Genomic DNA, 18,155 nt, shown 5'->3' on the forward strand with positions numbered 1-18,155 from the left:
CTGCTGCCAACCTGGCTGTGTTCCCGCTGGAACTCCACATCCTGCTGCCAGCCTGGCTGTGTTCCCGCTGGAACTCCACATCCTGCTGCCAGCCTGGCTGTGTTCCCGCTGGAACTCCACATCCTGCTGCCAGCCTGGCTGTGTTCCCGCTGGAACTCCACATCCTGCTGCCAGCCTGGCTGTGTTCCCGCTGGAACTCCACATCCTGCTGCCAGCCTGGCTGTGTTCTCACTGGAACTCCACATCCTGCTGCCAGCCTGGCTGTGTTCTCGCTGGAACTCCACATCCTGCTGCCAACCTGGCTGCCGCCTGAAACACCGCTACCACAGCAGCACCTCCACTAACACTGCTGCACAGCACACCAACAGGCCCGGAGGATAAAAGCACACTCACACATGATCATGGATGCAGACACACACAAACACGCTGCAACAAGATCCTACTATGATCAATCATTTCTGTTCAGAGAACAAGGACAATATGAAACTAAATATGATGCAGAAGGACAAAGAGGGTAATACACTGACTGCAATAGTGAGGCTAGCCTCAGACAGGATTAAGAGGAACCTCACAAGAGGAGATGGGGGTGGATGGCAGTCTTCTGATAGAGCCTTGGCTCAGATCTAGGAAGTGACAGACAGACAGGCAGACAGTGTGTGCTTGCCCTGGAGGCACATGGAGGACAGGAGCCCCCCCCTACTTTCTAGTCAAAACATAACAAGCACATCTTTTTGGATTAACGTTTAACACAAGCTCGTGTCTGTCTTGGTTCTACAAGCACAAAGTCCTCCTAAGTGGGATGACATGTCCCCAGAGGGGTTTCAGAGCTGAACCTTAGTCCTGTCTATCCCTGTCCCACAGTGTGCTAGATGAATAACCCAAGAGTTTAGCCAACTTCAACAGTCACTCAGTCAGCTAGTCATCCAGTAAGTCAGGTAGTCAGTCAGGTAGTCATCCAGTCAGTCAGGTAATCAATCGGGTAGTCATCCAGTCAGTCAGGTAATCAGTCGGGTTGTCATCCAGTCAGTCAGGTAATCAGTCAGTCAGTCAGGTTTTCAAGAAGGAAATGCCTGGCTTGCTGTTGTACAGAGCGCATCATATTACAGTGTAAGCCACACAACGGTCTGTGTTGCTCTGTACAGTACATATTAGAGGTCGACCGATTAATCGGAATGGACGAATAATTAGGGCCGATTTCAAGTTTTCAAAACAATCAGAAATCAGTAATTTTGAACCTTTATTTATTCTTTATTTAACTAGGCAAGTCAGTTAAGAACACATTCTTATTTTCAATGACGGCCGAGGAACGGTGGGTTAACTGCCTTGTTCAGCGGCAGAACGACAGATTTTTACCTTGTCAGCTCGGGGGTTTGAACTCGCAACCTTCCGGTTACTAGTCCAACGCTCTAACCACTAGGCTACGCTGCCGCCCCATGTAAACTTCCAACTTCAACTGTAAGTAGCAGAGCTGGGTTTAACATTAGCACTACAGAACATACTGACTGAGAAAGTTGGTAGAATATAGAATATGGTTTGAGGCTGCATTGGACAAGCAGCAGTGCACGATTAGCAGAACGTATTGAGGAACTAGTTGGTAGAAGAGAGAGTTTTCCCTAGGTCTGTATGATTTAGGAGGCCTCTTTGGAGTGACAACTTCATGCTAATACATCTTTAAATGTAACCACAGGGAACACAAGACTAAGTTAGGGTATTGGCTAATCCTGAGTTTTACTGTGAATACTGTATATCATTTGTCAGTACAGCAACAAGGAAAAGTCTGGCAGTGCAATATAACAGCCAGTCACTATCATGGCTACATTGTCTTGTCCACTGTCCTCTTCTGGCCAATGGTCATCATCCTCCGAGGACAGAGAGACAGTGAGGACACACAGGACTACACCAATCAGAGGACAGGAATACACCAGCTAGCAAGCCAGCCTCTCTTTCTCAATTCAAGTTTCAATTCAATTTAAGGGCTTTATTGGCATGGGAAACATATGTTTACATTGCCAAAGCAGGTGAAATAGATCCTTAACAAAATTGAAATAAAACAAAAAATGTTTACAGTAAACATTACACTCACAAAGAAATATGAAGCAGCCATGTAAAGAATTACGCACCATTTCTTAAAATCAAAGGTGGCCATTATTTGAGCTGAAGCGAGAGAAAATACACTGACTTCAGAATGGAATATTGCCTTTTCACATCTCATACAGTATGTTGCCTTTTCACATCTCATACAGTATGTTGCCTTTTCACATCTCATACAGTATGTTGCCTTTTCACATCTCATACAGTATGTTGCCTTTTCACATCTCATACAGTATGTTGCCTTTTCACATCTCATACAGTATGTTGCCTATTCACATCTCATACAGTATGTTGCCTATTCACATCTCATACAGTATGTTGCCTATTCACGTCTCATACAGTATGTTGCCTTTTCACGTCTCATACAGTATGTTGCCTATTCACATCTCATACAGTATGTTGCCTTTTCACATCTCATACAGTATGTTGCCTTTTCACATCTCATACAGTATGTTGCCTTTTCACATCTCATACAGTATGTTGCCTATTCACATCTCATACAGTATGTTGCCTTTTCACGTCTCATACAGTATGTTGCCTTTTCACATCTCATACAGTATGTTGCCTTTTCACATCTCATACAGTATGTTGCCTATTCACGTCTCATACAGTATGTTGCCTTTTCACGTCTCATACAGTATGTTGCCTTTTCACATCTCATACAGTATGTTGCCTATTCACATCTCATACAGTATGTTGCCTTTTCACATCTTATACAGTATGTTGCCTATTCACATCTCATACAGTATGTTGCCTTTTCACATCTCATACAGAATGTTGCCTTTTCACGTCTCATACAGTTTGTTGCCTTTTCACATCTCATACAGTATGTTGCCTTTTCACATCTCATACAGTATGTTGCCTATTCACATCTCATACAGTATGTTGCCTATTCACATCTCATACAGTATGTTGCCTTTTCACATCTCATACAGTATGTTGCCTATTCACATCTCATACAGTATGTTGCCTTTTCACATCTCATACAGTATGTTGCCTTTTCACATCTCATACAGTATGTTGCCTTTTCACATCTCATACAGTATGTTGCCTTTTCACATCTCATACAGAATGTTGCCTTTTCACATCTCATACAGTATGTTGCCTTTTCACATCTCATACAGTATGTTGCCTTTTCACATCTCATACAGTATGTTGCCTTTTCACATCTCATACAGTATGTTGCCTTTTCATCTCATACAGTATGTTGCCTTTTCACATCTCATACAGTATGTTGCCTTTTCACATCTCATACAGTATGTTGCCTTTTCACATCTCATACAGTATGTTGCCTATTCACATCTCATACAGTATGTTGCCTTTTCACATCTCATACAGTATGTTGCCTTTTCACATCTCATACAGTATGTTGCCTTTTCACATCTCATACAGTATGTTGCCTTTTCACATCTCATACAGTATGTTGCCTTTTCACATCTCATACAGTATGTTGCCTTTTCACATCTCATACAGAATGTTGCCTTTTCACATCTCATACAGTATGTTGCCTTTTCACATCTCATACAGTATGTTGCCTTTTCACATCTCATACAGTATGTTGCCTTTTCACATCTCATACAGTATGTTGCCTATTCACATCTCATACAGTATGTTGCCTTTTCACGTCTCATACAGTATGTTGCCTTTTCACATCTCATACAGTATGTTGCCTTTTCACATCTCATACAGTATGTTGCCTATTCACATCTCATACAGTATGTTGCCTTTTCACATCTCATACAGTATGTTGCCTTTTCACATCTCATACAGTATGTTGCCTATTCACATCTCATACAGTATGTTGCCTTTTCACATCTTATACAGTATGTTGCCTATTCACATCTCATACAGTATGTTGCCTTTTCACATCTCATACAGTATGTTGCCTTTTCACATCTCATACAGTATGTTGCCTTTTCACGTCTCATACAGTATGTTGCCTTTTCACATCTCATACAGTATGTTGCCTATTCACATCTCATACAGTATGTTGCCTATTCACATCTCATACAGTATGTTGCCTTTTCACATCTCATACAGTATGTTGCCTATTCACATCTCATACAGTATGTTGCCTTTTCACATCTCATACAGTATGTTGCCTTTTCACGTCTCATACAGTATGTTGCCTTTTCACGTCTCATACAGTATGTTGCCTTTTCACATCTCATACAGAATGTTGCCTTTTCACATCTCATACAGTATGTTGCCTTTTCACATCTCATACAGTATGTTGCCTTTTCACATCTCATACAGTATGTTGCCTTTTCACATCTCATACAGTATGTTGCCTATTCACATCTCATACAGAATGTTGCCTTTTCACATCTCATACAGTATGTTGCCTATTCACATCTCATACAGTATGTTGCCTTTTCACATCTCATACAGTATGTTCTTTTCACATCTCATACAGTATGTTGCCTTTTCACATCTCATACAGAATGTTGCCTTTTCACATCTCATACAGACATGTTGCCTTTTCACATCTCATACAGAATGTTGCCTTTTCACATCTCATACAGTATGTTGCCTATTCACATCTCATACAGTATGTTGCCTTTTCACATCTCATACAGAATGTTGCCTTTTCACATCTCATACAGTATGTTGCCTTTTCACATCTCATACAGTATGTTGCCTTTTCATCTCATACAGTATGTTGCCTTTTCACATCTCATACAGTATGTTGCCTATTCACATCTCATACAGAATGTTGCCTTTTCACATCTCATACAGTATGTTGCCTTTTCACATCTCATACAGTATGTTGCCTTTTCACATCTCATACAGTATGTTGCCTTTTCACATCTCATACAGTATGTTGCCTTTTCACGTCTCATACAGTATGTTGCCTTTTCACATCTCATACAGAATGTTGCCTTTTCACATCTCATACAGTATGTTGCCTTTTCACATCTCATACAGTATGTTGCCTTTTCACATCTCATACAGTATGTTGCCTTTTCACATCTCATACAGTATGTTGCCTATTCACATCTCATACAGTATGTTGCCTTTTCACGTCTCATACAGTATGTTGCCTTTTCACATCTCATACAGTATGTTGCCTTTTCACATCTCATACAGTATGTTGCCTATTCACATCTCATACAGTATGTTGCCTTTTCACGTCTCATACAGTATGTTGCCTTTTCACATCTCATACAGTATGTTGCCTATTCACATCTCATACAGTATGTTGCCTTTTCACATCTCATACAGTATGTTGCCTATTCACATCTCATACAGTATGTTGCCTTTTCACATCTCATACAGAATGTTGCCTTTTCACGTCTCATACAGTTTGTTGCCTTTTCACATCTCATACAGTATGTTGCCTTTTCACATCTCATACAGTATGTTGCCTTTTCACATCTCATACAGTATGTTGCCTATTCACATCTCATACAGTATGTTGCCTTTTCACGTCTCATACAGTATGTTGCCTTTTCACATCTCATACAGTATGTTGCCTTTTCACATCTCATACAGTATGTTGCCTATTCACATCTCATACAGTATGTTGCCTTTTCACGTCTCATACAGTATGTTGCCTTTTCACATCTCATACAGTATGTTGCCTATTCACATCTCATACAGTATGTTGCCTTTTCACATCTTATACAGTATGTTGCCTATTCACATCTCATACAGTATGTTGCCTTTTCACATCTCATACAGAATGTTGCCTTTTCACGTCTCATACAGTTTGTTGCCTTTTCACGTCTCATACAGTATGTTGCCTTTTCACATCTCATACAGTATGTTGCCTATTCACATCTCATACAGTATGTTGCCTATTCACATCTCATACAGTATGTTGCCTTTTCACATCTCATACAGTATGTTGCCTATTCACATCTCATACAGTATGTTGCCTTTTCACATCTCATACAGTATGTTGCCTTTTCACATCTCATACAGTATGTTGCCTTTTCACGTCTCATACAGTATGTTGCCTTTTCACATCTCATACAGAATGTTGCCTTTTCACATCTCATACAGTATGTTGCCTTTTCACATCTCATACAGTATGTTGCCTTTTCACGTCTCATACAGTATGTTGCCTTTTCACATCTCATACAGTATGTTGCCTATTCACATCTCATACAGAATGTTGCCTTTTCACATCTCATACAGTATGTTGCCTATTCACATCTCATACAGTATGTTGCCTTTTCACATCTCATACAGTATGTTGCCTATTCACATCTCATACAGAATGTTGCCTTTTCACATCTCATACAGAATGTTGCCTTTTCACATCTCATACAGAATGTTGCCTTTTCACATCTCATACAGAATGTTGCCTTTTCACATCTCATACAGTATGTTGCCTTTTCACATCTCATACAGAATGTTGCCTTTTCACATCTCATACAGTATGTTGCCTTTTCACATCTCATACAGTATGTTGCCTTTTCACGTCTCATACAGTATGTTGCCTTTTCACATCTCATACAGTATGTTGCCTATTCACATCTCATACAGAATGTTGCCTTTTCACATCTCATACAGAATGTTGCCTATTCACATCTCATACAGTATGTTGCCTTTTCACATCTCATACAGTATGTTGCCTATTCACATCTCATACAGAATGTTGCCTTTTCACATCTCATACAGTATGTTGCCTATTCACATCTCATACAGTATGTTGCCTATTCACATCTCATACAGTATGTTGCCTTTTCACATCTCATACAGTATGTTGCCTTTTCACGTCTCATACAGTATGTTGCCTATTCACGTCTCATACAGTATGTTGCCTATTCACATCTCATACAGAATGTTGCCTTTTCACTTCTCATACAGTATGTTGCCTATTCACATCTCATACAGAATGTTGCCTTTTCACTTCTCATACAGTATGTTGCCTTTTCACATCTCATACAGTATGTTGCCTTTTCACATCTCATACAGTATGTTGCCTGACTACAATATTTTATCTTGATACATTAATAAATATATGCTGTGTTAATTTTGGCATGTTTACCTGCCTACGTACTGAAGATAGCAAGCCCGTAATAAGTCAATACGGCTAACTGGCTAGCTAATACTGTTAGCTAGTCAAATAGCCACAAAGAACTGTTAGGTAGCTACCCACAAATAATTGACATCCATCTTGCATAATATTAGTTTTAGGTCATGTTTGCCTGTTAAACTATCTGGCTAGCTACATTATTACGTTTCACATATAGCTAGCTGATAGTAATGAAGTAAAACGTTTGCTTTGTGTATATCTTGTTTTGTCTATTGCTGCCATTGTCATGGCTGGAAAAACGTTCAGTGAATGAGGTGAAGCGTGAGGTAATACAGTAGAGGGAGAGCGAGTGCTTCTCAAATGTAAAGTTTTATGCATTCTCCACACTCTCGTCCTCACAAGAGCGTACTCAAGAGAATGTCGTACTCAGAGCATGAGCATGTGGAGCACGGTAGTATGCATATTGAGAAACACCCAGGGTCTTTGTCACAAATGGCACCATATTCCTTATATATTGCACTACTTTTGACCAGGGCCCATAGTCTTCCCATGCAGGCATTTCGTATAGCTCAGTATCACAGCGCTCTATGCCTCGGTGTAGACTGACTCACAGTCAACACTTCAGCCCAAATCCAGAGAGAGACAGGCTTCCTGCTGAGGTGTTTCTGAACCAGACAGAGAGAGAGAAAGACTGGGACAGAGAAGGAGAGTGAGAGAGAGAGAGATTTGAGACAGAAAGAAAGATTGGCAGGCTGAACCCTCCACTGAGGCATGGGGAGGATATGAGAGGTAGGGAGGCTGAGTGGAGACATTGAGGCAGTGTTGTCTGACTGATTTCTTCAAGCCTCATCAAACAGCTGATTCTGTGAGGTCATTGATTTGGTCAGAGAGACCGCTCAGCTCACTTGGTTTCCCTGGGCTGCAGTGTGCTATATTGTGTGAGTGGCAGATTGATGGCTGAGAGAAGTAACACAGACAGTAGCCCTATCCTGCATAGATTTAGAAGGGGTCAAATGTGAGACAAGGGCTAGAGCACAGGTTTATTTTTTGCTAAGCTTCGGAATTTTTTCCTGAACTATTGAATCTGCGTGAGAGGTCAGCTGCTGCTTTGGGTAACAAAGGCGATATAAAACAGGGCTACAGGAGTTTGGTGGGGATTGGTAGAGGAGATTATTAGCGTGTTTTGATGGAGTGCAGCAGGGCAGAATATCCTTAGCAGGGTCAGTTGGTGATTGCTGAAGAAGACGTGATCCTTAGTTTGGAATGAAATACTGCAGCGCCAGACAAGCAGGAGAGCAGAGCCAGCACGCACTGTGCCAAATATAAACACGCAGTACCGCAAACAGGCCTATGTTGTGACAGGCCACAGTGTACAGACAACAGACACAGTGTAATCTGTCTGAATAAACCTCAGGATTAGCTGGAATAATGACAGTGTAATACTGTTCCCTTTGATGATTGATCTTTATCAACAGCAGAGAGACACACCTCGATCACTAAACTATCATTAGGTCTACAATTACATGGTAATTAGGGAAGTAACGACTCACCGATAAACATCTGAATCAGGTACCAATACAAGCGTAAAATACAAGTGCACCGGGCCGCGGACACCAAACCGATCCAAATGTAGCATGCATCGGTCAGAGAATAGATTCAAACGTTACGAAATCACCGGTTCAACTGATACGTCCTATCGTTCAGTGACGAACTGCAGGTAACTGTGTTGACAGTCATTGACCTAGGCAATATCAGTAGCCTAGGCAAACTGTGGACTGTACCCAGCTTCACACGCTGACCAACACGAGTTAGGCGGCCTGTTCCTGATCTTGCACATCTGCACGGCACCTTCAGCATATTTAAATGATCAAATGGCTTGCGTGGTATTAGGCTTTATTAGTTGAATGACAACCTATGTAATTTGCTAGATTATTGTTATCTACACGGCCGGACGACCGTATATCTTTTATTAAAAGCTAACTTCATGCATTGCTTCACATTGTGTTGAAAATATTCTACACATTTGATCATGAGGCTATGATAAAATATTACAGTTTTCAGGCTAATTTCCTGCAATTCTACACTTTTTGCCATGGGTCTGAGTGAAAAATGTGCTTTTTAATATCTCATCTCATGCTATTGTTCACATTGTTCACGTTCCTGTATCATATTGGAACCCATGTCTAGATACAGTTGAAGTCAGAAGTTTACATACATTTAGGTTGGAGTCATTAAAACTAGTTTTTCAACCACTCCACACATTTGTTGTTAACAAACTATAGTTTTGGCAAGTCGGTTAGGACATCTACTTCCAACAATTGTTTACAGACAGATTATGTGACTTACTCACAATTTCTTGGCCTACCTTCAAACTCAGTGCCTCTTTGCTTGACATCATGGGAAAATCAAAAGAAATCAGCCAAGACATAAGAAAAAAAATTGTAGACCTCCACAAGTCTGGTTCATCCTTGGGAGCAATTTCCAAATGCCTGAAGGTACCACGTTCATCTGTACAAACAATAGTACGCAAGTATAAACACCATGGGACCACACAGCCGTCATACTGCTCAGGAAGGAGGTGCGTTCTGTCTCCTAGAGATGAATGTACTTTGGTGTGAAAAGTGTAAATCAATCCCAGAACAACAGCAAAAGGACCTTGTGAAGATGCTGGAGGAAACATGTAGAAATGCATCTATATCCACAGTAAAACGAGTCCTGTATCGACATAACCTGAAAGGCCGCTCAGCAAGGAAGAAGCCACTGCTCCAAAACTGCCATAAAAAAGCCACACTACAGTTTGCAACTGCACATGGGGACAAAGATCGTACTTTTTGGAGAAATGTCCTCTGGTCTGATGAAACAAAAATAAACTGTTTGGCCATAATGACCATCATTATGTTTGGAGGAAAAAGGGGGAGGCTTGCAAGCCGAAGAACACCATCCCAACCATGAAGCACGGGGGTGGCAGCATCATGTTGTGGGGGTGCTTTGCTGCAGGAGGGACTGGTGCATTTCACAAAATAGATGGCATCATGAGCGAGGACAATTATGTGGATATATTGAAGCAACATCTCAAGACATCAGTCAGGAAGTTAAAGCTTGGTCGTAAATTAGTCTTCCAAATGGACAATGACCCCAAGCATACTCCCAAAGTTGTGGTAAAATGGCTTAAGGACAACAAAGTCAAAGTATTGGAGTTGCCATCACAAAGCCCTGACCTCAATCCTATAGAAAAATTGTGGACAGAACTGAAAAAGCGGGTGCGAGCAAGGAGGCCTACAAACCTGACTCAGTTACACCAGCTCTGTCAGGAGGAATGGGCCAAAGTTCACCCAACTTTGACCCAAGTTAAACAATTTAAAGGCAATGCTACCAAATACTAATTGATTGTATATAAACTTCTGACCCACTGGGAATATGAAGAAAGAAATAAAAGCTGAAATAAATTATTCTCTACTATTATTCTGACATTTCACATTCTTAAAATAAAGTGGTGATCCTAACTGACCTAAGACGGGGAATTTTTACTCGGATTAAATGTCAGGAATTGTGAAAAAACTGAGTTCAAATGTATTTGGCTAAGATGTATGTAAACATCCGACTTCAACTGTACGCATCGTATCATCTTGAAAGGGAAAGATAAACAACATGAATGAATATTAGGGATGTTGAAGTGAGGCAAGGCTGCTGAGTCAATACAGACACACCCTTGTATGGAGGAGACTGCAGCAGAAAAAAACACTGTAAGAAAGGAAATGTCAACTACTACCAAACTGATCACAGCTCTCCCTCGGTTGTTAGACTATATGTCCTTGTTGCATATGCATGAATCAAGATGAAGTTCACTGTGAGCTGAGGGGACAGACATGGTACAATGTTGTTATCCCTCACCCTGTCCTCTCTAAGTCTTAATGGGATAGTCTGCCAAATGAAGGATTAAATACTACTGTAATACTACAGTAATACTACTACAGTAATTCCACACACGTCACTCCATTACCAGCTTAGGTAGAGCAGTGACAGTTACTATGTTGGCAGGCCTATATGTAGAATAGTAGGAGGAGAGATTCACTATTGTTCCGTTGGGGAATGGGTATGCCTATAGTACCACTTGTTCATTCCATTACATATGATCTCTTGCCATTCAATGAAGACAATCAACAGACCTGTAGTGAGGACGGAACCAGATATAGTCCTAGTTCAAGGTTTCAAGGAGGATCACAATCCACGAAGACCACAGTCAATGTGTTCAAAGTGAAAAGCTGTGGTCCCCTCCCCCCACACACACTCTCTCTCTCTCTCTCTCTCTCTCTCTCTCTCTCTCTCTCTCTACCCAAATACTTTCCACATTACTCAGCCCATCAGCCGCAGTCTGCGTCCAGGCACGCTCCGCTCCAAGGTCTAGGCACTGCCTGGCCTGCCTGCAGTCACAGCAGAGAATCATTACACTACCAGACAATGTAGACAGAGGAGAATTTTCCTGTCAATGGTCCAACTGCCCCATCTGACCCTTGACCCTGATTTAACCAGTGACCAACATGAAGCTTTTAGAAGCACTCAGAAACATACTACATTTTACAAAAACAATGATGTGGCGAAAAGGAGGAAGACTTTTGGAACCATAGCCCTTTGACCTGTAACGGAGCACTAGTGTCATCACTGAAGGATCCAGGTCAGAAGCCTATTGGTACAAACGAGATTGTGGAGAGTCTGGGCTGCAAGCAAAAAGTGAAGACAACCCTCTTCGGCCCTGTGGAGCCCCATCCCTGAACCCCTCTCACTCTGTCATCACATAACCCCCATGGAGCCCCTTCAGCTGAGCAGTAATCAGGCCAGCTCAAATAATTAGGCCTAAAGCCTCTCTCTCTGTCTGTCTCTCTAGCTCTCTGTACCAACACAGCACCCAGGTCCTAATTAGGGCTGTAATGGTGACCGTATTACCGCCACACCAGCAGTCACAAGTCATGACCGCAGTCAAATTCCATGTGTTGGGTGTAAGATAGCCCACCGACTGATAATGTGCCACAGCCCTAATGACCATCTTCCTAGCTGTGCCAGAAACAGTAGGCGAAGGGAAGAGCCTGGAGCGCATAGCCTTAGTTTACCAGCTCAGAGGGCCTGAGCCCCGGGGCAAAGGCAGCTAAACACAGGGACTGCAAGGAGGGAAAACAGGGCCGACAAAAGTCTGAGACACACTTTAAACTATGTAGGCCAGGGAAAGTATGGTTTTGTCTAGATAGATATCTCAAAAGGTACCAGCATACAATAAGCTGCGTATCACAACAATAAATCACCAGCTTCGTAAACAATGCAAGGAAATATCCACACAGAAAGATGGGATAGAATAGAAGCACTGACGTATCGGACTTCCGATGTCCTCACAATTGGGCTAGATTCTGTAAGTCATAGGCCTGTATGCCCCAGGAAGAATTCCAAATTATTAACAATCTTCAATTTTTACATGAATATCTTAGCTATTTTTTTTTTAATAAAACAATGAAGTTTATGTTAAGGTGTAAGGTCAGTGTGAAAGCATTGAGCGGGATTCAGGTAAAGTGATCCTTGTAGATGGAAGAAAGGCCTCATTGCCATTCTGTTCAGTGGAGTTCTTCTGCTTGTCTCAGGCACATTACATAGGCCAGTTAATGCTCTATAAAACATGCTTAGTAAGGAGGAAAGAATTTGAACTGGTATCCCTGTAAAGATCTGCTTTGGAACGGATATCTTATGGGTCAGCTCAGCCACATAATACAATAATGTTTTAATCAGGTTTGTCGATTCATGTCATTAAACTTCAAGGGATACTTTGGAATTTTAGCAATTTACTTTCCCAGAGTCAGATGAACTCATGGGTCCCATTTGTATGTCTCTGCATCCAGTATGAGGGAAGTTAGAGGTAGTTTTGAGAGCCAATGCTAACTAGCGCTGGCGCAATGACTGAAAGTCTATGGCCTCTACTAGAATGCTAGCAGTTACCATATACTTCTGGTCATTGCGCTAACACTACATAGCAATTGCGCTAATGCTAGTTAGCAACTTCCTTCAAACTGCATGCAGAGACAAAAAAAATAGTACCTATGAGTTCACTGCCAAAATTCTGAAGTATCCCTTTAATGAGGGCACCTATCGAAGATGCTTCCTCAAATCAGCATTAATGTCACTAACATTATGGTTCTCAGAGCACAATACATATTCATCACAAGTCCAACTATCTGTAGCTTAAAGACAATAAGTGTGTCATTCCCCGCCAAAAATGTTTTGTATTCGTATCTGAAAAGCAGGATTATGTTGTTTATCTACTGAATAACATGGATGAAATTGAAAACTTCCTCTGACCTCTGAAAACCAACATGTTTGAATGCCAACACAAGATCAATGCCATTAGTTTACTCTGTCTACCAACCCAACAATAGCCAGAGGACAAATCCCCAAAAGGATATTGGACAGTCTGGCCCCAGAGTAAAGCCTCCCTCTCCTCTCCACCTTGTTCTAGCTTTCCAATTCATATTCTTCATCTCTTGACAACACTATCCCCATTCACCACTCTCAATATATCTCCAGAGTGGCTTTGATATCTACCTTTAAGAATGATGGAAGAGTTCGTTCTCAGTCACTGTGACGGATTTCCATCATATGGATTAAAACATTTCAATTGAAAAATGGAATTTCAAAATTATCCTTTTTCCCTCAAAAGCATGGTCATAACTTTTTTTAAATCAAAGCAGAGGTTAACTTGGCCACGCAGACAATCGATCTGAGATCGACTTAAAGATGCACTATGCAGAAATCGCTCTGCCATTTCCTGGTTGCTAAAATTCTAATCAAGTTTGCCTAATTTCACTTTATGTGACAAAACAAGCAAGTATAATGAAGAGAATCATTGTACCAGCTAAACCATTGTGAAATATATTTTCCATAATCAAAAATATTGTATTTTAAGCTGTATTTTAAGTAAAAGAAGCAAAGACTCAACTTAAAAACCTGAAGCATAGAAATATTGCACATAGAACAGCTCTTCCGCTTTAGACTTGCTTTCAATGAGAATGACAGCTCTATAACTCACATTTCTATTTGAATTTTGTGGGGTCACTGAAAAAGTTACATATTGCAGCTTTACGTTTCAGTAATTATTATATATATTTTTTGCATTAACCCCTGATGACATGTAAATAAAATAAAATAAATATTGGTCGCTTACACATATTTTGCAGATGTTATCGCGGGTGTAACGAGATGCTTATGTTCCTAGCTCCAACAGTACAAAACAACACACAAATCAAAAAAAAGAAATATAGAAATATTAGAACAAGTAGCTAACTACTCTCATGTAGCCCTTTATATATCTATGCCTCTCAGCTATCTAGCTGCTATCTGACTGCATATTCACCCCTCTTACCTTGAAGTTGGAACAGTTGACCCAGGTGGTAGCGATGCTGTCCACCATCCTGTCCAGACCTGTCTGGTCTTGCTCCAGATCCTGGGACCTATCCTTATCCAGGATGTAATCTATGAGCTCCTGTCCCACCTGCACCTTCCTCCCCAGGTCTTTCTGCACCACCTGGGCCAGACAGTACTCCATATTGACCTCCATGGTCTCGGCCTCGTCTCTCCCTCTTCGGTCCCACCACTAGCTTCCACTGATCCAGGCAGTGGGAAGGCCGAAAACAAATGGGTCCCCCACCGGGCGTGTGTGCCCTAGAAAAAAAGGCAACACAAGAACAGGCTCCACACACTGGATTGATGTAGCCTATTTATATCCCTTGGGCAGGCCGTGGGCTAGGCTGTGTGATGGGTGCGAGGAGCTAGCTAGAGGTCAGGCCACGGGGATGGAGGGAGCCTGGGGAATGGCAGCTATGCACCATGTGTGTCTGGATGGCAGCTGCGGAGGGTTTTCTTCTCTTCTCTCGCGCTCTCTTTTTTTTCTTCTTTGTGTTGAAGTGAGTCTGAGCCACGCTGTTAGTACCAGGCTGGGCAGAGATGATGGTTGTGAGAGCAGCAGTGGGTAAGGCTCATGAAGTGACAGTAACTGGAGAAGGAGAGCAGGGAAGGTCTGGAAGGGAAGAGCTTCATAGCTTAGTGGTCCCTAGTTCCCGGGAAGGCCTGGGGTCAAGAATAGAAAAGGGAAGGCCGTTAACACAATCCCACCCTCCTGTCTTCAAATTGTAAATTTTACATAACCTGCCGCCATGGCAACTTGGGTCAATGTAGAGTTCACTTGAGCCCCTAAGCCCGGTGTGTTACTGGGCAATTCCACAATAAAGGACACAGACTCAGATTTTTCATTTTAAAATGTATGCCAAAAGAGCCTGCCCCCAAATAAGGCCAGGTCCACACCAGACCAAATCTGAACCAATCATAGACGTCTATGTTTCACAAGTTTGTACATCACAGTACAGCACAGTGAAGTAGATATGTTCAGTACAGTACATTTCTGTACTATAGTGTTCGCTACACTGCTGTGCTGTACTTTTCTTTACTGTTCTCTACTGTACAAATGTGTGAAACATAGACATCTATGTGTGGTTCAGATTTGGTCTGGCCAAGGCGGTCCGACCAGATTTCAACCAGTTTTCTACGTCCATGGACGTCCGGTGCCCAGTCGGGGAGGATACTTAAATGGAAAGAGGGTAGGTGGTAGGTGTCATTAAGAACTGGGAGAGGTGACATTAACTGGAGAGAGAGAAGAAAGAGAGTGAGAGTGGCAGAGAAAGAGAGAGGGAGAGGGAGGGGTTTTCCAGACTGTTTTCACAGTCTTGCTTTGACCACCAGATGACAGATAGAGAAAGAAAAGTTATGAGCTGAACATAACAGTATGCCAGTGGAAGGGAGGAAACTAGCAGGTAACCCAACTGTGGTTTGTGACTACTATGATTTCCCATTGTAGCCAATTCTACTGCAGTAATTCTGTTAGCAATTTGTTTTTTTCGAACGAAATTTCAATGCACAAGTTAATGATACTTAAACTGACAGAAGGCAAATATTATTATTATTTTTACTATAGAGAAGTGTTGATATTAGTTGACAGGGTCTTTACTTCAACATTACTGTGTGGTGATGCATGTCTAATACCTTAAGACTTTTTCTGATAGATGTTGTCTAAAACCTCTTTTCTATCTGTTTGACTAAAATTCAAAAAGGCACTCGCATATCTGAGCTATCTTTTTTTGCAAGTGGATGGTAACAGTTCAATAAGATGAGAAAAAATAAGAAAGCCGCACACTACTGTTGATAGTATCACTGCTCTTGATTAAGCTTTACGTATATGACTAGAAATTAAAGCCTTTGTTTATTCCTAATTTTTAGGATGGAAAATGTATATATACACCTTTATTTAAAAAATAAAATAAAAAATGAAATACTCATTTGACATGCTCCTATGAACTTCAGATGTTGCTTCTCATGGGTCCTTTACGTGGAAATGCCCTACTGCAATGTTGACACGTCATATCAAATCGGCTTTGTTTGTGTATGATGTGACCTGCCAGCAAGAAATGCATAATTCTCCTAAGAAGTATGTCGAATTTGTCTGTGTCTGGGCAATACAACTGTAGTCAGAGTTCGGTCAGACATGCCAAACTGCTAAAGGGACAAAGATTTGCACTGTCAGAAAGTCTGACATTACCCACAAACTAAGAACCATGAAGTAGGTAATTTTATATGAAATATCTGTTAAATGTATGGGTGATATACCCGGGTCCAAAGTCTCTGTGGTTTTGCTAACTCCAATGGTCGTTATCATGCAATGGGAGTCTTGGGACCATGCTATATGGTTCCAAGACCGTATTATCATGGTTCTCAGTTTGTGGGGACTGTCTGATCGCATGAATAGACAGAGCAAACTCACAGAGGATTACTTAAACAAAGACTGTCAGACCCACAACCTAAGAAGTCATACAACACAAGCAAGACTTGTCACGCACCATTATTTTGGTATTTACACTGAAAACACCTGCCTACAATAAATAAACAGACACAATTATGACAAGCATCCGTGTGCTTGAATTATTGCACAAGTAGCCTTGTACAGTTTACTGTATCTAACGTTAGCTAGCTTTTGTATCTGCTTGTGGCTGACAGCTAGCCAACAGCAGCAGTCGTATGTGCTTGCCAGTTATTGCTTAGTCAAGCGCTGTCTGGTTAAAATATACCACTAATTCCTATAAGAGACTGACAGTTAAATGGAAACACGTTCAAAAACAACCGAATATTTTGACAACGATTGTAGCAACTACGGACCGGAGTCAAGCGTTACAGTAGATACACTATGTTATTTGAACTAGCCCTTTTTCATTGATTAGCTAACGTTAAATGTAACACCACACACAGCTAGCTTACTGTTAGCTAACGTTACTTCACACAACGTGATAATCTATTCTGAATGAAAGCATGCATACATTTGAAACGGTTTGTCTTATTACTTACCATGCCATACTCAGAAAGAGCAATGCAAATTTCTGAAGTCTTTGTAAATATTGTCGGGTTATGACTATTGAGCAGCATCGAGGCACCTCAGTCGCCACCCGGAATACCGTTTGCTGGACAAGAATTGTATTGACGTGGGGATGCGCTTGGAAATTAGCGAATGCACATTTCTGTTCACTACTTCTCTCCTAAATATATTTCCTTCAGCGGATTAAATCGCCCTTTATGTGGCTAATAGTTGTGTGAATGCAGCGTTTCTAAATTTGAAGAGTGCTACAGCAACTCAGTAGTTTATGTGAAGGGAGGCGCAATGGTGCAAGAGCCACCCAAGCGACTCATGTCCTGTTGCTCTGAACCTGTCAAGCTAGTAACGCCTTGATCACACCAATAGTGCCTGCGCAAAATAGTGTGCAACATCTGGATGTGTGCAACAAAAGTTCAAGTCACCTTCTGCCACAATTTTTGTCAAGCCGTAGATTGATGCCGTCGTCAGATAAATCCAACATATGCACCACAGACGCTGCTTTCCATTGGAAATTACTGCACTTCTGCTGTACCAATGAAGAACCCTGTCGGTGTGACCGAGGCGTAAGCCACTAGTCTTCAGCGACATCTTCTGGCATAAACAGATATTTTCACATAGAATAGACGGATG

The 18,155-nt window shown here is 41.4% G+C and overlaps 1 protein-coding gene across 21 annotated transcripts in view; it reads right to left on the reverse strand.

Moving 5' to 3' along the window:
* Window positions 1-18,154, reverse strand: part of LOC112224858 (CLIP-associating protein 1-like) — a 126,497-nt gene extending 108,343 nt beyond the window's left edge. For 8 of the 21 annotated variants that reach the window (XM_042306570.1, XM_042306569.1, XM_042306573.1 and 5 more), the window contains exons 1-2: window positions 17,948-18,154; window positions 14,475-15,178 (exon numbers count right to left, since the gene is read on the reverse strand). In XM_042306570.1, coding sequence (XP_042162504.1) covers window positions 14,475-14,669 — 195 coding nt within the window. In that variant the 5' untranslated portion in view covers window positions 14,670-15,178; window positions 17,948-18,154. Of the gene's footprint in view, window positions 1-8,628; window positions 8,720-14,474; window positions 15,179-17,500; window positions 17,926-17,947 lie in introns of those variants that run through there. The other 13 variants (XM_042306553.1, XM_042306554.1, XM_042306558.1 and 10 more) reach the window with 3 other exon arrangements.
* Between the last annotated feature and the right edge of the window lies 1 nt (window position 18,155).

This window comes from Oncorhynchus tshawytscha, linkage group LG26 (genome assembly GCF_018296145.1).
Source record: "Oncorhynchus tshawytscha isolate Ot180627B linkage group LG26, Otsh_v2.0, whole genome shotgun sequence".
Classification (NCBI taxonomy): Eukaryota; Metazoa; Chordata; class Actinopteri; order Salmoniformes; family Salmonidae; genus Oncorhynchus; species Oncorhynchus tshawytscha.